At 46.2% G+C, this 21,174-nt stretch overlaps 1 protein-coding gene across 7 annotated transcripts in view; it reads left to right on the top strand.

Moving 5' to 3' along the window:
• The window catches only part of lqf (epsin homolog lqf), a 49,506-nt gene extending 28,643 nt beyond the window's left edge, over nt 1-20,863 (top strand). For 4 of the 7 annotated variants that reach the window (XM_070523930.1, XM_070523933.1, XM_070523932.1 and 1 more), the window contains exons 7-12: nt 3,891-3,938; nt 4,024-4,219; nt 5,250-5,346; nt 7,972-8,106; nt 14,153-14,317; nt 16,932-20,863. In XM_070523930.1, coding sequence (XP_070380031.1) covers nt 3,891-3,938; nt 4,024-4,219; nt 5,250-5,346; nt 7,972-8,106; nt 14,153-14,317; nt 16,932-17,287 — 997 coding nt within the window. In that variant the 3' untranslated portion in view covers nt 17,288-20,863. The remainder of the gene's footprint in view (nt 1-3,890; nt 3,939-4,023; nt 4,220-5,249; nt 5,347-7,971; nt 8,107-14,152; nt 14,318-16,931) is intronic. The other 3 variants (XM_070523934.1, XM_070523935.1, XM_070523936.1) reach the window with 3 other exon arrangements.
• Nucleotides 20,864-21,174: the final 311 nt, after the last annotated feature.

Here is a 21,174-nt window from a genome sequence, read left to right as displayed (position 1 = left end):
TCGCTGCAGCTGCTCTTGGTCAAGCAGCATGGACTGTTTGGTCATCCTGTGATATTACATGAACGTGGCATTCGCTGCTACTTTCAGTTTGCACGAGTTTCGCATGCCAGCAAAGCTAGTGCAGCACTACGTGATAACGAAACTACTGAAATCTGAAAGTGTGGACGGCGCATAGTCGAGCGAAAGCAAAACCTTTCGAACATCCACATCATTGTCAAGGGTGACGTATCTTTGTTCTAAAGATTGAATAGAATTGAACCCGTAGCATTTTCTTTCGTAGCATTTTTTTTCATCTTTTAATGCAATGCGACTATCTTTTTATTATTAGTGGTTGAGTACTGCTGCTGAAAGAATTGTAATGAGGAGTGCCTACGTCATCGGGCCAGTACTTTAATGTCTTGGGGGAGTCTCAAGTTCGATCTACCATTTACTTCAATTTCATGAATACTAAAGCTCTGCTGTCAGTAAAATTGATCCTTTAGGTGTTCTTGAGCATTCATCTATCACATTAGCTTGGCTTTATATTTGCCTTTAGTGTCCTTTTCAGGAAGTGGCACTCAAAGTGCTGGTTGTCTCGAGCATATGGGTAAGGCACGGTGGCAAGGGGAGTACCATGCGTAACACATAGTGCAATACAGGGCCCCAAATAACCACCTCCCAAAGCATGCTAAATGCATTTTTGAATAACAGCTGGGGTTGTTTCTTCATAAATTTTTTGCAAAAATTGATAGAGGGAAATTTAGCGCTAGCGCCTGCAGGGGCTGCTGCAAGTGCGGTAGCTCGGCCAGTGTGGGAACGAGTGGTATACGTGGATGTGCCTAAACATCCCTTTTTTCTTTTTTGCTTCAAGCAACTTTGTAGCTTCACAAATTTACGACTTTGAGCAAAATGTTGCCATTGTAAAAGCGTGCATAAGGATTATGCATCGGCGCAGAAACTTTCTGCTGCTTAGTTAAATTCTGGAAAGACCAGCCCTCAGGCGAAGCGCACAGAAAAGAGCAACACACGGATTGCGATGTGGGTCACAGAGTGTGTGTGTGTCGCTCTCTTCACTGTGCTACACCGGCCAGCCTGAGTTTCTACTCTGCTGAAGGCACTGTCTTTGTGCATTTGGAATAGTATGATTGCTTTGTAGATATAGAAAGGTAACGCATAGTGAATAAAAGACAGCGAACGATTGGTTTGATCCGACGGAACTGCAATAGCGTTAACCCTTCGCAAGCCTTAAGTAACTGACAAGGTGCCTGAAGAATGCCACAAGGCTCCTTAACGACACCTAATACATCTCCCTTTGCGCCTAATGTTCCACTTGGTATTTTGCACCAATTGCATACGTTCACTTTCATTCACTTTCGTTCACTTTAATTCGTTTTCGTTCACTTTCACTTGATCTTGTCTTTCAGTGACATTTCTCAGCATGACTTTCCATTCCCCTTGTTGATGGCACTGCTACCATTTAAGTTGTATTAAAATGCCTACGTCTTCAGACGTGTGTGAACCTTTGAAACGCCATGGTCTATCTGCCAAGTCCGCCACAGCAATATTCCCTCCTCACCCCTCCTCCTGAGGCATTATGTCACACCACCTTCTCCCTCCTTTACATACCCTCTCTCACATCCTCTCCCTTCTAACACTCGTCCTCTCCACTTGTGACAGCAAGCATTTCTAGCCTCCTCTCCATTCTTTCATCCTCTACCATGCCACAAGAAAATTGACGGACGACGATGGGCTTTCATTTGCGTGAGCGATCTAATGTTGGCACATAAAAGACGGGGGCTTGTCTGAAACTGCAAGCACAAAGATTTGAAAAATTTGTGTACCGTTTGTCCTTCCCATGGCAGCAGAAGACTGCGGCACCAGCGTTCCCTCTAGTAATTTTTGTACAAATTGCTGTACTATATAGGACACTAATAGGCTTATCTTACCACATGTTCAAGATGTTCTTTCTGCTTACCTTACCACATGTTCAAGGTAGAGCTAGAAACAAAGCTATACTTTGAGAATTAAGATACTCTAAAGGCCCGGCAGGTATTACATGAAGGGGTTAGAAATGGCCAAAATAATATTCAACAGTGACAGTGTTATTATAATGCAAAAAACTCTGAAAAAAATTACATGAGCATGTCATTTTATACAAGAAATGCAATTGTGAACAGTCAGTTGAATTATGAGATGTAAAGATATTGCTTTGTTTTTAAATTTTCAGTACCTACTCTGTGGGAATGATGTTCAGAGTGAGACACACAGATGCAGCATGCATGAACATAGCACACACGAATGTACACACTGTATTAGCAGCACTTGGTCAAGGTCACTGTTCACACAGGAAGACCTTGCGGGGCCTTAAATAAATGGAAAAGACAAACTGTTCTGAGTGGCCAGCGCACACATACACTCAACGACTGATTTTCCAGACGCCCGGCTTTCCGGACTCGCCTGATAATTTGGACGCCTTTGCAGCATCTCCACCTGCCCCGTAGGGTCAATGCACTTATAAGAATGTCTGAAATTTTGAACACAAAATCCTTCGTCGTCCGATTTTCTGGACTTTTTCTCATCACCGCAGCTTTGAAATGGCGCTTTCGAAGCTACCACTGGTGACATTTTCATTATCTCGCTGCCTCGAGCAGGCGCTCTCGCATGCAGATCTGCTGGCAGCTGTAGCCACCACTGCAGCAATGCTAGGCCTGGCTGTTTTGATGTTGCTTACAATGTTTCTTGCTGTTTGGTGTAATTGGTTGCTGTTAGCAAAGGCTCTGACTCCACATTTGTGATCCTCTCCAATGACTTCGAAGCTGGAAAGCACAGCACATCGCATAATTCCAGTTTCCGAAAGTCAGCTTCACCTCAACACAGCAGGCTTACGTAGTGAAGCGTACGTGAAGTATTGCGGTGAAGCATATCAAGAGTGGGAAGCGGCAGTTGTCGTGGAACACACTTAGTATTCCATAATTACACATGCGTGCGCTTGCTGTCTCCTGTCAAAGGACAAGCATCAGTACGGCTAACACGTGCACTGGCAGGCCTTCACAGATATTTTGAATGCACCTGTGGCAGTTCGTGCCCTTGGGTGTAGTAAAAAGAATCCATTTAATTTCTTTTGGCCTTTTTCGCGGCCCCTAGGGAGTCCGAAAACTTGGAGCGTTGACTGTACATCTTCTCTTTGGCACCCGGAATGGCTTGTGGCTGAGCCAGAAAAAAAAAAAAGGTTGTGCAGCGCTGCGGCATTATCCCTGTAACTATAAAATGGTTAAAATGGGAATGTATGACATGTTCAATACAAGTTGCCTATGGCCCGAGGGACTTTGAGACTGCAAGTCATCGGCAACATATTGAACATTGGCGAATATTCAAAATTAGTGGCAGCACCCCTGTCAACAGCAATAATAGCAGGTGTATATCGTGTTGCAACTCGTATTGAGTATGGTAGTACATGGAAAAGATGAAACGTGTTAGTCAGGTTGAACCATTTTGTTATTTCTTCTGTACCAAAGTTAACATATTGAAAACTGGAAGCAATACTGGCAATAGGTCCTTGCTTATCATGAGTGTTTCTAATACCTGAATAACTTCAAGGAATTAAGCCTTTGGGGCAGCATCTTTTTTATTTTACTGAGGCTTGTGATGCCAATGTTGTGAGCTTGTGTTTAAGCCAACTTTTATAAGCTGCCATTAGCTTTCGGCAGATCCCGTTCAAAACCAGCTGCGCAAAAAGCAAAGCAGGGCCAGCCAGGCCTAGTACCGGATTGGCGTCACCACCTGCTGGGAGAAAGCTGGAGATCCGTTTGCTGCTATGCCCAGTGGATTCCCTCGGCAGACGGTGACGCCAGCCCGTCGCAACTTCATTTTGCGCCCATTCAAATCTGTCTCTCTGTTCATTGACTCCACAGTTTCTCGCTCGAAATGCACATGCAGCATGTGCTTCGACACCCCGAACTGTAAGCACAACCATTTCCTTTCGTTCCTCCGTTTCGGAGTGCGAGAGCGCTTGTTCCTCAACTGCCGGGCCTGCCACATTCGCAGCACGGCAACACTGCACAACGGGGCGACCTCCTCCTCCTCCTCGGCAGGGGCTGGCCCATCTTCGTCACACCACCAGGCTGCGTCGGGCCTCGACGACCTGCTGGGTCTCAGCCTGGGGGCCTCGGGGGGTCCCAGCGGGGCCGAGCCCCCGTCGGTGACCGATCCCTGGGGCATGCCGCTGTACGACGGTGCTCAGGTGGGCAGAATTCAAAAGAGGTAGCAAAGAATGAAAGAGCATGAAGAGAAAACAAATACAGCCCTGTGTGTGTGTTTTTTCTTGTGCCTCTGTACATCAATAATGAAAGCCACCACTGCTGCCATTTTGATTAATATGCCCCTTCGAAATGCAGAGGCAGCCGTAGCCACCACCATGGCAATGCTAGGCCTAGTTTCTTGCTGTTTGGTGCCGCGTTTTTCATTGAAATAATTTGTTGCCGGCAAAGACTCTGGCTCTACCTTTGCAATCCTCACCAATGGCATCGAAGCTCGGAAGCACAGCCCATGCACAGCCCATGCTGGTTTCAGCTTTGCCTCAACACATCAGTTTTGCACTGTGAAGCATATGTGAAGTGTTGCAGTGAAGCATATTAATAGGAGGAAGGGGCAATAATCACAGGACACATTTAGTATTCCTTAATTACGTACGCATGCACTCGCCGCCTACTGCCAAAGTACGAGCATTGATATGCCCAATAAGTGTACTGCAATGCATCATGGAACCGCGCAAACAACAAAGGACAAAGAAGGAAACACAGGACAGGTGTGGAACTTCAACCTTCAACTTCAAGGTTGAAGTTCTGCGCCTGTCCTGTGTGTTTCCTTCTTTGTCCTTTGTTGTTTGTGTGGTTACATGATGCATTCCAATATCGACCACCAACTAGCCCGCCTATCCCTGTTAAGTGTACTGGCAGGCCTCCAGACATGCTTGTGCCGATCTGAGCCCTTGAGGGCAGTAGAAGGCGTGCATTCATCTTTTTCAGACTGCCTGATTTTTCAGATGTTTTCACGGCTGCTAGGGAGACCGAAAAATTGGACGTTGACTGTATTTGAATCATGAAATCAGTTAGCCATGAGCTTAAGCTTCCTCTTAAGCCCTGCCATCCTTAATGTTCCTTTGTTGGCTCTGAAGGTAAAGTAAGTAACTGAATGTAAGTGGCATGGCTGGTAGACAGACTCGTTTTCCAAAGCGTGGCCATCTCTTCCTTTTTTTTTCATTTCACGACCAGGCTGCTGCTCCGGACCCATGGGCATCACCCACAAGCAGTCGTCCGAACACAGGTAGTCAACCAGGTGACCCTTGGCGGTCGCCCACTTCCAAGTCAGGTGCGCTCTCTTTTGGTGAGGGATTTGTTTCAGTGCAGTGTGCTAATCCCACCCCATTCACGGCAAGCAATGCTTTGAAGGCTAAATGCTTTTTCTCAGTGCTCGTATTCATGACCGAAAAATAGTGTCTTATAAACGAGAGATAGTGGACTCTTGTTAATGCTCACCCGCTTAACTTGAGTTTGCGGTTTAGTTGAGCCGAGCGGCAGTCCTCTCAGAATTATGTGTACGTAATGTGTGAAAATGCCCAGTAATTAAAATGCTTAAGCGTTTGTGATGGTTAATTCGAACATACTGTGCTGCCGATCGTGCTCTCATCAGTGTGCCAACTCGCGGGGCGGCGCAACTCACGCGATGTCTCCTGTTGCCAGTACTCCATTTTGTTGCTGCATAACCAGCACCAGAAGTTTTTTTTTTATGTAACCGTAAAGTCTGGGTGCACGTTATATGCGAATTTTCACTTGAGGTGTGCCTTCTCACAGCAGAAAATATTTTGCTTATGAATGAGGCTTCACTGCAGCGCACGCAGTGCTGCCGTGAAGCCACACTTCTGCAACTAGTCACTTGTGTTAGTGCAGTGCACATAGCGGCCTAACGGAGCACATCGAGTAAATCCTTTAATTTGAACTCTGTTTAATCCAAACAAATTTTCGACCCCTCCGGGTTGATATTATTGGGATTTGACTGTATTGGCCGCATGATCGAGCTATAGGTGGAAGCAGCGTTGCCATGTTGGTGTGGATAGGCACTTGGCGGCATGCAGTGAAACGTATATGGCAGGGCTTCGCTGTGAGCAATTTGGGATAACTGTTTAGCAAGCAAATGTGCTGACTGCAGTAAACATACTGTATTACCTGCCAATGTCACATCATTGCACGAGGTGCACAGAACGTTCCTGCTATACGGGAAGGAAGCGCTTGACATAGTTTCTGTTTCAGTACTTCATCGGTGCTTTTTGTTTCGCATTTGACTTGTGTTCTGCCAACTCTGTTGGCCCTCTGTTGGCGCTGCCAACTCTGTTTCGCGTGACTGAACTTGTACTAGAGTTGGAAGTAGTCTGTGAAATTGAAGTAGCTAGTTAGCGTGCACTGTGCTTCAACGCTTGTATGCCTTTTTTTTCTTTCTTTGCTAATTTTCTGTGAAATAAGTACAGTTACTATGTTCAGCTAAACAAGGTACGGCACAAGGAGTAATTGTGCAGTGGCAGGATTGCCATGTGACCTAAGACAAATTTTTTTTTCTTTTCTCAGTGACAGTAAAAACGTAATATTTAAGTGTAAAGCTCGTCCTTGCATAACTACGTGCATGACAGTGATGTGAAAAAGTTCAAAATTATTTTAAGTACCAAACTTATGTCGTTTGCTTTATTTAAGGAAATAATGGCTGCTACCAAGCACATTAACAACCACACTTAAAGCTAACAACCACACTTAAAAGTGCATTACATTAGCTGCCAGTGACTCAGTTTTATGACGTTTTGTGCCTTTTGACTGCAATGTTACATAGGATCCTCTTGGAATACTCTATTTCTGCTTCTGCCTTGTGACAGATAATCAAAGTACCAAAGTGATAAAATTATATTGCAAGGGGAAATTATTTCTGTGTAGTGGGATATCCACATACTCGTAGGACACCTTGGGAACAGCTAAGGATGGTTGCATAACCAATAAGTGAAAGTGAGGCAGTTTTACTCTTAAGATCAAGTGTATCCTACGATTATAAGTGCTCAAGGTTCCTTTTTGCTACTTCTGAGGGATCTTCACGCCACCTCGTTCGTGTTTCGTGGTATTGGAACGATTCTGTAATGATCAACGCATTGCGGCAAGAAGTCGGTGAAGTGTGGCGTTTAGGCTTAGCAGAGAACACTTCGTTTGTTTAAAATGACACTGCAAATGTATTTTGTGATGTGATGTTCTTTAAACACAATGTGGCAATAAAATTGAAAGCATTGTGGAGAACAGAGATCGCGACGATTACACATATTGCACACGACACATGCTCTCACTGATCTTATTACGGCGCAAAGGCTGCAGCTCGAGGCAAAATGCTTCTGTACATCATAAAAAAAATAATGCATACCACCATTTAAGACTGTGCTGCAACCGCACAGCAAACTCGTAGGATAAGCCAGCCGTACACCCACTCGTGAAACACAGTGGCTGGCAGACGACGCACCGTGCCATCCACACTAAGTGTGAGGTTCAGCTAGTGTCCACCAGGTGGCGACTCTGGTCGGTCTCGCGGTCGATAGATATGTTTTTTGTAACTTCATGGATTAAGGCGCATACCTTTTTCATTGGAAAATGGGGTGCACTTATTACACGGAAAGCGCCACAGATATGAATCTACCCTATTCGCACAAATGTAGCGCTCTTGTAGCGCTTTTTTCTCTCATTTTAGCTTCATTCAAAGAATTATGTTTTGGTGAGTCAAATGGTTAGTCTGCTATTCTGTCTCACATCCTGATGGGGGGGGGCGTGCAATGTAAAAAATAAAATAAGGTTTGGTTGTCATAGTATGGACGTGTATTACTTGTCTTAATCCTTAGTCTTTCACTATGACATCATAGCCCTTGTGTAGTTCTGGGATGTTTGACCCAATCAATCAATCAATTGTCTGGAGCAGCGAATCATGGAGACCCATGGTCGAGCAGCCAAGACCCCTGGCGATCTTCAGCCACAGGGCCCACAACCAACGGAAATGACCTGGACGAGTTTGACACGCTGAGCAAACGATCGGCTGCTACCAGCCCGATCTCAGGTGGGTTAAACGAAAGTGAGAGCATGCTTTTTCTATCCTACCAAAAATTGTCAGTGTGGAACTTGTAGGATGGCCTAGTTTCAAGGACATAGTGGGAACAGCAGACATGCACCAATTGTCTCATTACTTGGCGCCTGGCTGAAGAAAAACTCAAACTAACGTGAGCTGCTGCTGTAGCCAACATAAAGGAACACTGTGGTGTGATGGTGAGCATCGATAATTTTCTCTGGGGGGGCGTGCTGTTAAGAAAAATTCCTGCAGGATGAGGCACGTGGGTCATGTACCGAGTCTTTGGTGCTTTGAACGTTCACTAATGTAGTTAGGTAGTCACACCTGTGTTGCCATGGCATCATTTTTTTTTCTGCAGCAACACGATTACGCCACTGCCGAAAATTTACACCAGCAGCGAAGTCGAATACACTTGGGTTACTGTAATATTAGCTGTTTTTGTCTGTCTGAGCACTAAGCCACCACATGGCTGCACCATACAGGCCGCTCATGTTTCCCCTCCGCTCCAACACCCAGTCCGCCTATGTTTACCCGAATACCGAAAAAACTAAAACTCTCTAGTATCTGCAGATCGTGACGACGTGCATCACGACGGGTGTGCAGAAACTGAAGCTACATTCAGTGCACAGCCAAGCAAAAGGCTTCTCCATTGCCTAGGCAACCACTGCGTGCCTGCATTGCGCTGCTGGCGCTTTTTTTTCGTGTTCCTTCATTAGCTTGCTCCTCGTCTCGTGCTCCTTCTCCTCCTCCACATAGACCTCGTTGCTCACCCTTCCCGTGCCAGCACACCTCGTTGAGGTGTGCTCGCTATGTGCTTGTTGGCAGGACTTTCCCACGGAAGTCGCGTTATAACCAGTACAGTCGACTCTCTTTAAAAACAGACCCTGATAATCCAACCAAAAACATCTGTTTTATCCGTAGTCTATAATATCCGAAACTCCTCACTTCCGAAACTTTGGTTGCGATGTCTAACAGTGTTATTGCAAAGAGTGAGTTACGACCATCCAAAGTAAAAAACAAACAAAAAAAGAGTTGGAAGTTTTGCCCGAAAGGTGAAGCATCCACTGCGATAACAAATTGGTAGACAGCTATGCGAAGCAAAGGTAGTAATTTTATCTTGCTCAATAACCACGGGAACTCGCTGTCAGAACGTTGGAGTTAGGAAGCCCGGCAGTAGCAGCGAGGGAATTGACCTTCATGCTGTCTCTCGCACGAGAACTAAACGTCGAAAGCACAGCACATACGAAGCTACCGGCACCAAGTGCACTTTGTCCACGTCGCAGATTGCTTTGGAGACGAGGCCCGCGCAAGCGTACACTTCGTCCACATCGCAGATCGCTTTGAAGACACGGCGGCCGCGCAGTTGTGCCATAAGCAGCAGACGCCGGATAGAACCCCCCTCTCCCTTGCCTCTCCCGGTGCCTTGCGCATGAAAGAAGACTGCGCGTTTCTGCCTCGCCTTCCTCTCTCATGTGCACAATATTGAGCTGCAATTGTTAGCTGGCCTTCGCAAGACAGTTGTCAGCCCGTGTCGATGTTGCAAAACCACGTTTTACGCACTCGGTTTTTAAAAAAATTGCTGCAAATTTCATCCGCTGTAGCCCGTAGTTTGGTGTAGCATCGTTCGTTAAATGTGAACGTTGTTGCATAAATAAAATAGGTAGAACAAACTAACGGTGGAATATGGTCCATTAGATCCGAAAGTCTGTTGTACGCGGGTCTGTTGTAACGACCGTAGACAGTAGTTCATCTGGCGCATCTGCATTACAAGTGGTGTGTGTTCTACGGGAGAGTAAACAGGAGTAAAAAAAGGGCGCATTCTAGCCAGTTCTGCACTATAAATGGTTACGTTCTGAGGGGTCTAAGCTGTATTCACTACATTTGATCTGATATGTCAACCACGTCAAATGTAGCCGCAGTTTCCACAACAAATTATATCCATGTTACTGTATTTACTCAAACCTAGGCCGGCTCCGATTATAAGCTGAGCCCCAAATGTCTGAAGGTAGAAAAAATAAAAGAACTTACCTCGAATGTAGGCCGAACAAAAAAACTAAGGACGGTATTCACAAAATGATAACAGCATTTATTTAAATTGAACATGCCGATCTCATTCTACATCGTCACTGCCGTTAGCCTCGTCCCTATAGCCCAGACCACACATACGCTAGCGGACGCATGCAAGCTCGCGTCTGCGCGCCATCGCATGCATTGAAACGCAGCGCGATCTCGGTGAACAGCTCCTTTCTGTTATTGCGCGCTCATCTTCCTTATTGCTGTCATCTCTTTGTTGTGGCACATGCAAGAGCGTCTCCCGTTGCCCCTTTCAATGAATGATGGACGTTTTTCTTATCGATGCTGAAGTCCCGCCTCGCTTCTATGCCTCTGCGGCTAGCTCAACTTTTCGTTTGAAAGCGGCATTATAGTTTGCCATTGCAATAATGCCACGCCGCGCACCGATACCATAAAACTAACTCTGATACGATATAGGTCAAAGCGACAACATCGCTCATGTATTTCAGTTGGCTACTAGCTTGCGGCTGCGATACTGACTTTTCTAGATGGCGCTAGCTATGGACTATATTTATCATTTTCACTCACAAACTGGCGCATTTTTCAAAATCCTCGAATCTAAGCTGACCCTAAGGTTTTGTATATGATTATTTGGAAAAAGCTATCGACCTAGATTCGAATAAAAACGGTATATAGTCAAACCTCAATACAGTCGCCGGCTGATAAATCGGACGCCGATAATTCGGACATGCTCGGTAATTGAGGTAGCATTGCGGCACTGCTTGTGGCCCCATAGACTCGATGTGTAGAGATGATCGAAATTTCGGACAGTTGCCAGCTCTACATTCGGTTATCCAGACTCCGTCCGTGGCTGTAGCGTAAGCCGACTCTGCCGACATTATTTCCTCTGGCAACCTGGACAAGGCATCAAGTAAGGCGGTAAAGACCCAAGACATCAAGTTTGACCTAAGAGATTACGCATTAGACAGTAATTCCTGAGGCCTTGCCTTGGTCACAGCATTACCCTTCAGGGATTTGATTGCAAACGCCGATCTTGGAGGATTTGCACGAATTATAGATGGAATCAACATCACGATCATCGGGTCCTATTCCGGCAACTCCGCACATGGCCTGCTCTCGTCGTTCTGTTGAGTTTGCCCTGCGGACACCGTTCCGCTATTCCGTGCTTGGTTTAGTTTGTGTTCCAGACAGCACTCCACTGGCTTCAAAAAGCCTTTCTCGGGAACTTATTGACAGGCCGTGTGAAATGGTACCTGCGGTGCCCTCGCATTCAGACTGGGAACGAGTCTCAAGTCGCAGTCCGAATGACTCTACATGTGATGAGCCTGAACCTGCCGCCCACTACAACGGGCACAAATGCGAACGTCATTGATGACTTGCTAGGCTGCAGTGCGCTGATTTCTGCCGCCGTTACATTTGAAGACGTTGCAGACATTGACAACGGGGTGTTGTGTGCCGAACTGAGCGATGACGAAATAATTGAGCAAGTTCTCCCACCATCATACAGTGACTCTAACTCGTATGATGATGATGTGCTGTGTGCTCCGTAGCCTTCACACGCGGAGTTGAGCCTTTGCAGTCCTTGCATTGGTGTACAGCGACAGCAAAAAAACTGGCAGAAATAGAGGCATGCTTGGTTGCACGTAAGAAGGAGTATGCGCAGCAATGAATCGTCTGTCTATTCTTTGCACAGGGGGCCTTAAAACATAAATGAAATGATCTTTTTTGGATACATTTGTTTTTTTTTTTGGACATTGGGTAGTTCGGACCTGTGTTCCCCGTGGAGTCCGAATTACCAGTCGTTGACTGTATAACAAGATATCAGATACAGTAGAACCTCATGTTGGAAAAAAAAATTGAGAGAAATCTACTCACCGGGAAAGCGTATGACCTGAAGTGACTATTAAAAAATTTGGCCGACTGCAGTTTAGCTTATGTCTATGCAAGGCGAAGTTTTGTGCGAAATGTTGCAGCACGGGGACACCCGTGCGTGCTGAGGTGGTGAGACCTGCATAGTCATTTCTTTTGTGGCTTTCACAAGCTTACATGTGTGATCCTGGAATTCGGCCTAGCTCAGCGGGCTCTTGGGGATGTGCTTTGGGGAGGGGGGGGGGGGGGGCAGTTGAGTTTCACACGCCCACTTGTCGACAGTTGTTGGGCCATGAGACGCGAATGTGATCTGAGACATGCTTTGTTTTTTCCTGATGTGTAGTGTTTTAAGACAGCGACGGGAAAGCTTAAATGAAATCGAGCTGGTGGGCAACGCTGGAATACAATGCTGCCAGAGTGGAACATGACGTTTACCGTACGCTTCTTGTAGCATAGAACAGAAGCGCGTTTGGGTTGTTGCCTACTGAAGGCGAGCTGCGCGCTTCCAATGGCGCTGTGCCAACCGGGCTGTGTAACAGATGGGGGGGAAGATGCTTATTGCAGTAGGGTTGGCGGGGATAGCTGTAAATGTGGCATGGTGCGAACCGTGAGGAGATTTACTGGTACCAGCAATGGGACCGAGTGCATGCCGGTGTTTAACTCAACACGAGCGGCTATTTGCAGGAAAAGTGCTGTGGCGGGCATCTACTGTTCTCGATCACACGTGCTTTGCATCTTTTCTTGTTCGCACGGTATCTAGTGGCTGGAAAACTTATCACATGATCACAGTTAGGCGATGTACTGAATGGTGATGCCAAAAGGCACTGTCTTCTGGGTACTTATGAACCGGTAAAGAAAAAAAGAAGCGTTAGTGTATTGGGTCATTTTTTGTTCTCAATTGTGAATGTTGGTGTCTGGAAGTCGTGAAATGGGATTGTATCAGCAAGGTTACACTGTATAATGAAAAATATATCGGGAATGTTTATCACTGATATCAGTGTGTTACACATTGATATCATTATGATTTTAATGGATACCAGCGTGGGGGGGGGGAAATGTAACAAAGATGCGTTCATGTTGGATGTGACATTGCTATAGCAAGGTTTGACAGTATTGATGCTCACCCTACTTCCTGCAAAACTTTTAGAAGCTATGTGTGTAAGGAAGCATGCCTTAATCGTCAACGCATAATCTTTTCAAAAGTGTTGTGACTGTGACTTCTCCTGTGTTCTCCTGTGGTGTTGTCTTGTCTCTGATTTGTGTGTTTTGTGTTTTATCTCTTCCCGCTCCCTCTTTCCCATCCCCTTTCGTGTCTACCATCTTCGTCTCACACCTTCCTCGACTTCATCGCGCGGTGCGAACGGCATCTTGTCTGCAACAATTGCTGCGTTCACCTCCAACCGTGCGGCATCACTGTGGCAATGGTAACGTCTCGTCACAACGATGCGCCACGTGCGCTCTCGTCGTTGTTCGGCCGATCGCTGACAACGTTTATGGTGACATTTCTGTTTTTCCCTACTTCTCTCACGTGCATTTCATTCTCTCGCATTAACTAATTTATTAACAAATTGATCGGTAATGTTCTGGTAATGTCCTGTGCTGAATGCTGTCATTGGGCACTCTTCTTCTGTATCGCGTTTCACGTTCTGTCCTCTGGTATGTGGTACCTCTTGATCCCTTTGAAATAACGCTGGTTACCTCATTGGGCTTATGATTTGCGCTGGTTATCTCATTGCAACAACAACATCTCAAACTGCCTGTAAAATTTATCTTAATTAACTGACGCGTCTTTCTTAAATTGTGGCATTTGCAATGCTATGACACTTTCATTACAATGTTTCCTTGCCATTGCCATGTTTTCACACCACGTCCATCTTGTGGCTCCAATCTTATCACCTTCCTGTTGCACTGAACGTGTCTCGTCTGCTATTTCTGCAATGCATGCTGTCAATGCACTCTTACGAAATATTGCTATGTACTTGCACACCACGAAACAAAATTTGCAACCACGGTGTAACGAAAATGGTGTAACGCGTTCCAATGAATGCATACCATGGATGCCCTGTGACATGAAATACCCCGACTAAACTGGTGCATTGTCTCGGGGATGTTGTCGGCACGTGCACGTCCATAGAACAAACTGGGGCGGTTGGTGATGCGTTGGCATTGGGCGGGCTACGCCGTGCCTTGCCCACTGCAGAGGAAGAAGAACTGAGCAAACGGAAAACACCGGAGAGCTTCCTAGGTCCCAATTCGAACCTGGTGAACTTGGACGCACTCGTCACGACACGACCCGCAGGTGAGCCGGGCGGTCTTGTGAACAACGAAACGAGATCGTGCCTATTCACCTGGAGCAGAGAGTAGCACAGCGGTGTGGCTTCGTGCGCGGCAATGCGTGAAACTGAGGGCCTTGGTCTGACAGCTTGCTCGAAGAGTCTGGAATCGCTGCAACAGCGTGCATCCTGCATTCAGTGCTTTGCTGCGTTATGATGCAGTCAAACCTTGTCATGAAGGACTCGCATTTAACATGAAAACACCTGTGTAGGTCTCTACCTGCGTTGCTCTTGCTTGCTTTGTTGTTTTAACATGTACAGTGTCCACAGAGTATTGACAAGACTGTAAGACAGTAGGGATAAAATTTCTGCTGCCGGAAAGATGGCAGATTGGCCCTGTATGGGTGGAACGAGGCTAAGACACATATGCGTGCTCCTAGAAACACCTGTGTGATGTGTTTTCAATGTGTGTTTCAGCTACACAGCACAACCATAATTACTTAGTCAAGAAGCAATTAGTCTCTGTATAACATTACATTGGTTTACAGCTGTAGTGCTCCTGGACACTGCCACATTCTGCGTTAGGCTGTTAGATGCACACGTGAGGAACTCTTCAGTAGGCATTTGAACACCTGCCTTCTTGCAACAGCCCCAAAAAGATGTGTTCAGACGCCTTTTGGACGTTTTTGGAGTCCCTGCATAACATTTCATTGGTTTACAACTGTAGTGCTCCTGGACACTGCCACATTCTGCGTTAGGCTGTTAGATGCACACGTGAGGAACTCTTCAGAAAACATTCAAATTTGGACACCTGCCTTCTTGCAACAGCCCCAAAAAGATGTGTTCAGACGCCTTTTGGACGTTTTTGGAGTCCCTGCATAACATTTCATTAGTTTACAACTGTAGTGCTCCTGGACACTGCCACATTCTGCGTTAAGATTTTAAGTGCACATGTGAGGAACTCTTCAGAAAGCATTCTAAATTTGAACCCCTGCGTTCTTGCAACAGCCCCAAAAAGATGTGTTCAGATGCCTCTAACATGCAGTTCAAAGGTGCGTAAGAGGCCACAGGGGTGTGTTAGGCTAATTTACTTCCATGCCAGCTTGAACCGCAATGTTGGTAACTATAAAAAAGCACTGAAATTGCATTTCAGGCTTTTCATTCTGTGCGGTGAATGCAGGTCTAGAAGGAATCCTAGAATCCTAGAAGGAACACTGGTATGCCAAGCAGCACCGTAAATGACTGACAGTCAACTTCGTTAATTCGACCCTTATGGGACCGATGAAATTGATTGAATTATATGGCGGGTCATATTAAACAAGATGCTGAGAAAATGGCAAAATACAGCACTGGTTCACTTGAAGTACTGGTGGCCCGATTCTAACATGCCCTTGAATCATAGGTGCGCCCACTTTCTATGTGTCCAAAGCAGAAAACTAACATATAAGGGACATTAAAGCCCTTAAACAAAGTAGAAATCTAATGTGCACCCAGTTTTTTAGCAAGAAAAATATGTTGCATATTGGCAGGTGCGGTGGGGGGTTTCCCGAAGTCAGCTTCGCCTCAAGATTTTTATGGTCAGCCTTGCTGCTCTACATTTGTGTTACGTGGTGAAGTATACAAATAATGCAAAGGCGGTTTTGGTTTTAGTGCTTATTAGAATAGGGTAAATACCATAATCAGGCACTGTTAGCTACGATTATTGTTTGAAAATCTTCTTAGGGCAGTGCAAAAATAGGCGTTTTCGGCGGGAGATGACGTGTATTCAACTTCTTCACTGCCCCCTAAGCTCCACCGATAACAGATGCTGCCACTTAAAGGGGTAGTTACTCCGGCTTGCTCGGCAGTCTGCTGTTGATTCATTTCACGGCCCGATGTAGCAGCGTAACTGACACCAAGCAAGCCAGAGCGAATGCCATAATGTCACAATGTCATGCTTGCACCCGACCGCTTTCAGTGGTTTGCCACAAATGCACCTTCTTCGAGGCAAAACTCGAACTAGTTACTATAGTCAACTATTTAGCTGTTACAGCTGAACAGTTATTATATTGTAGCCAAATAGCTAAATAAATAGTTACAGCTAAACAGCTATTCTAGCCAACTATTTAGGTATTTCTGAAGCACGCCACTATTTCATTCTAGGGTGTTGTAGTCCAAGACTTTCATTTAGTGCAACCCATTTTTTTCTCCCTAATGTTTTATGTATCTACGTAGCTGTAGTTCCCAGTGTGTAGCATATCATTTTCATTCTTTTAGGAAAATTCGAAAGCTCTTTGGTAGTTTTGGAAATAGTGCATTTGTGAAAAATCAAAAACAAAAATAATGAGAAACACAAGTAGTTTTTTTTTTTCAGAAAGATTTTTTGCTCTATAAGATAGCCCAACTATGACTGATACAACAAGAATAATTTAAAAAGTACAACCGTGTTCATGACTCCTCCGATTTCAATCCTTCCATACCACCATTGAAAGTCTCGCCCCAACCAATCAAAGTTCAAACGTGTTCTGCCATAATAGGCTATGCAAGGGTGTAACCTTGAGGGTACTCGAGAACCAGTATGCTCCTGTGCCAGTTTTCTAACCGCAGTGGCTTTCATGTACGCGAGGTTTTTAAGCAAGACTTCACCTCTTTCATCCGCAGGGCCAGGTACGTTGGGTGCCCCGGCACCCGCTGCGGCAAACCCGTTCGCGGCACCACTCCCCACGCCATCGTCAGGCCTCGTGGCACCTGCCACGACAGCGGCGGCGGCAGCAGCAGCAGCGGCAGCAGCAGCCAGCAATCCGTTCCAGGCGTCCAAGCCACCTACAATCAACCAGCTGCGACTGCAGAACAGCAGCTTCCCGCCGGCACCGGTTGCCCCAACGACGACGACACTCCTGACGCATCCGGTCGCCACCGCCACCCTGGTTCCACAGCAGCCTTTGCCCCCACACAGTGGCTACGTAGGCCTGCCTGCAGGTGCAGCTGCGGTGGGCCAGCAGAACCCCTTCCTCTGAAGGAAACTGCAGCAGTAGGGAGGGGTTCTGTTTCGCACTAGGACCGCGGAAAAAAAAAAAAGAAGCGCGAGAGTCGGGCCCGCCGCTGCCTTGCCCAGCAGTGTCTCTTCTTTTTTTTTAATGACCTACCTGTCGCTCTGAAAAGGCCCTTGTTTCTTCTTAATCGGTGTGTGCATAAAGAGCCAAGATGCTGCTGCGCATTCCGCTTTGTGTTCGCCCATCTTCTTCCGAGGTGCAAGTGAAGCTGGAGCCAAGGTGCAAGTGGTTCCTCTTCCTGCAAGTGAACTGTGAACTTTTGTTTTTGTCTCATGCAGAGCTGGCCAGACTAATGAACTCACGTGACCATTGAACGAGGCCCAGCGGATCGATGTAGTGTGCTCTCTATCTAGATGTTTTCTCTGAGGCGTGAAAGTGCGCGGCGGTAGGCAGAGGGGTTGGTTGGAAAGTGGAAAGTTTTAATATATAGTATATATAAATATATGTGCGGTCAAATTGAGCGCGGTTCCAGTTCCGACCCGAGTCTCCCAAAGGAGAGCGGTCATACACGTGAAATTTTGGGAGTGCCAGCGGCGTTTCTCCTTTCCCATCTTGTGAGAGAGAGCATTTATGGGGCGGCGGGGTAAGGGGGTGCAGCTCAGTACCACGTCGTTACGACCAAGCTCGCTTGACCTCTGGCCTGGTCAAAGCGATGTCGGACCACCAGCACAACCAGCCCCTGTCGTGACTGTCTCGTAATAACAGAAGAAACGAAAAACAAACTTGCATTTCACGGACTAGCTCTATTGTTATACTTTTGCCTTCCCCACCTTTTATTCTTTGTATTGGAGGACCACTATGTTTTGCTTAGGAGCGAGAAAGTGTCTCTGTCTGGCGTCATTGACAGACGCACTCTCACGTGGTGCTCCCTGTTCCACCTTGTTTAATGGTTGCGGGCGGACTGCTGAGAGTGGAGGCAGAATGAAGGCAGTTCTTGAGCATTGTGTTACCGTGCAGACGGCAGGAAAGGAGCCATTCCTTTATGGAGGTAACACTGAGCAAAAATGGGGAAAGGCCGTTGCGCCTGTTAACATCTGTTGAAGGCGCTTTCCCTCCACTGAATTCATTGCTCTAGTTGGTGCTCCTAGCTACCACATTTAGCACGAGAGAGACCCACTAGACATGCGACGGCAAACACGGCGTAAACTTTTGATCTGGACTTCATTAGCATGCTATGCCGGCAAAGTGAGATCATAGAGAGAGACCGCGCAATCCATTCTTGTGGTATTCTAAGACGTTTTGTTGTGGTCTTAGCTCAATTATGCATGTTCCTGACGTATGCTCATGAAGCTTGTTCAGGAAATTTGCAGTCGTGCTGGTCGTTTTATGCCAAGTCTGCAGCTCTTTTGTGATAAATGTCATAGTTGGGCACTTCCCCTATTGGAAACTGAATAGTGTGGCCCATTTCCTGCCGGTATGTCTGCATTGGAGAATCCTTCTAGCTGTGGGTAGCAAAGTTGGAAGCAAAGTCGGTAGCAAAGCTCTTACTTGTGCCCAATAACTGCTATTGGGCTTGCACGGATCATCCGAAGCTGCCGTGTCCTGAACGGCTGATGTGCTCATGATCTTGGTGGGCTAATGTTTAGAAGTGTGGAGGGTAGCAGGTGAGTGGCCTTTTACATAGAGTTTGAGAACTCATCCGGCACTTTAGTGCAAAAGGCTGCGGTTGCCCCGTGCAATTTGATTGTTCAGCGTTCCCTTGGGGCTGGGAAGAAACACCATTTGCTCTTTTCCATCGAGGAGGCAGGGTGTTGAAAGACTAGCCTTCTTTGCATCGAGTCGCGTAGCTTACACAAAATTTACATAAGGGCACGTTTTTCGTTATCAACCTGTGCCATTAGTGGAAGTTCAGTCCACTTATTTGGTTTGCGCAGCCTTGCTCGTTTTGCTGCGACTGAAACTGCTTGCTGGCGGTTGTAGTGGTTCGCCTTTTCATACGCTGTCCTGCAGGCGTACATGTGTTTGTACACTGGCTGGAGAAGTCTGTAGCAGAGGCTTTTTGGCACTAAAAAAAAAAGAAAAACGGTGCACACCTGTGGCTGTCACTAGTTACACTTTTCAACTGAGCACTTTTTACTGTACCACTGATATAACCAGCCCTCGACACGTACGGTGGTATGCGTGGATGTTTTCTTGACACTTGGAAGTTTGCCGTGACGTGTGGACTCTTCGGCGGCAAAAGTGAGCATTTCGTTTTGTCCTCGACATGTTGCTTCGGCACGAGGGCGGCTTGTGTCACTTTCGAGCGACGTCACTTTTTTCAGAGTGTGAATGTGCTAGCATAAATCCTTTGTATCGCCTGTTCCTAGTTGAAAAAAAAAAAAAAAATTGTGCTGAAAGCTGTGCGCCGACGTTTTACATGCTCTTATGTGGACGTCTCATGTCGGGCTTAGTGTACAAAGGTGCATTGTCTCTTTGCTTTTTCAAGACTGGGTGGGCTTTGGTAGCGCACATGTGTATGTTGACTGGGCCATTATACAAACTAACGAAATGGGGAGAATGGGGCTGTTCACACAGTCCTATGTACTGTGACACGTGCTGGTGTTGTTTCTGTCGTAGCAATGAGGATGTGTTAGTGCGAGTTTTAGGAAGCTTGTTGCGAAGGATGGTAACCTCATATAAGCTTGTACAAAGTTGCCCGAGGAGGGGATTCAAACAGATGTGTATGTGTGTAGGATTCATTTCTCTGTCGGGTGGTGTTCCTGCCATGTCATCGGTCTGGTTGGTTAGATGCGGCACCATGCCACGTCGAAAGTGTATGGTAGACGAACAAAGCACACAAGCTTCCACTTGATGAATGCAGGACTTTGACACTCATAACGTGTCTAACCCGCTTGTGGAACGGCTGTAAATGAATATTAAGTGAGCCACCCTGAACAGGTATTGCTGATGCGGCTTAGAGTGGCCGGCAGCAGGAAGCTTGCTGGCACATTTACGATCCCCTGCTTTTTTGGTTTCGATCGATACATGGGGGTGCCATTGAGACATGTCATGAAATTCGACACTGTCTGGCATGTATTTGGTGCGATAATCGGCAAAACCTGCATTGCAGGGCTGTCCTGAATGAGATGTGTTTTGCCTAAACTGTGAAAGTATGTTACGGTCTAACGAGGTTAGAAAGAAAACACTTATGTTACTGCATGTGAAGACGTTTTCCTCTAATGAAATGGACTATTTCTATTTACAGAGTTTTATTATAGCTTTTATAAATATAGAGATGCTAATTGCTTATTCTGCAACTCCTCTGTATGAAAGGTGTGTGGCTTGTTGCTCCTTTCGTGAGACACTTTGTTTTTTTTTTTCTGTTATGCGTGTGTGGGTGCGAATGATGGCATGTCTGAGTGCATTGCATAATTTTTTTTTTTGAATAACTGAGGAACATTGCATGGTGTATCTGTTGCAATGCCGGCCAATGCTAACATAAAACGTTGCCGAACGTTCAATCAGCTGTGGAACTGGAGAAAAAAAAAAGTCTGCCATGTGTCACTCAACGATACTGGGAGGAATGCAGAGAAGAAAATAAAACGATGCGCCATGTTCGATCAGTGTTTGAGAAACGCTCTCACTTGCTCACTCGTGCCTTCCCAAACAAGTTGGGATGCATTTTTGGTTCCTGGAGCGTATTGCGATGCAAGGGCGTTTCTAATGTATCGTCTAAGCGCAGTTTCATGAGCTCTAGTCTTGGGCTCTGTTTCGGGGTTTGGCAGGCACATAACACCTATTTGAAATCTGCTTGTTGCTCACCAGTGTATGCCTGGGTGAACTGCTTCAAAACATATTTTTTTATAACCATGCATAAAACTGAAGAGTGAAAGGAACTGCGACAGCAAGTTCAGGTATCTCCTGCGCAC

Source organism: Dermacentor albipictus, chromosome 8, assembly GCF_038994185.2.
Source record: "Dermacentor albipictus isolate Rhodes 1998 colony chromosome 8, USDA_Dalb.pri_finalv2, whole genome shotgun sequence".
NCBI classification, from domain to species: domain Eukaryota; kingdom Metazoa; phylum Arthropoda; class Arachnida; order Ixodida; family Ixodidae; genus Dermacentor; species Dermacentor albipictus.
The sequence above is the reverse complement of the archived record's forward strand: the minus strand, read 5'-3'. Positions and strand labels throughout refer to the sequence as shown.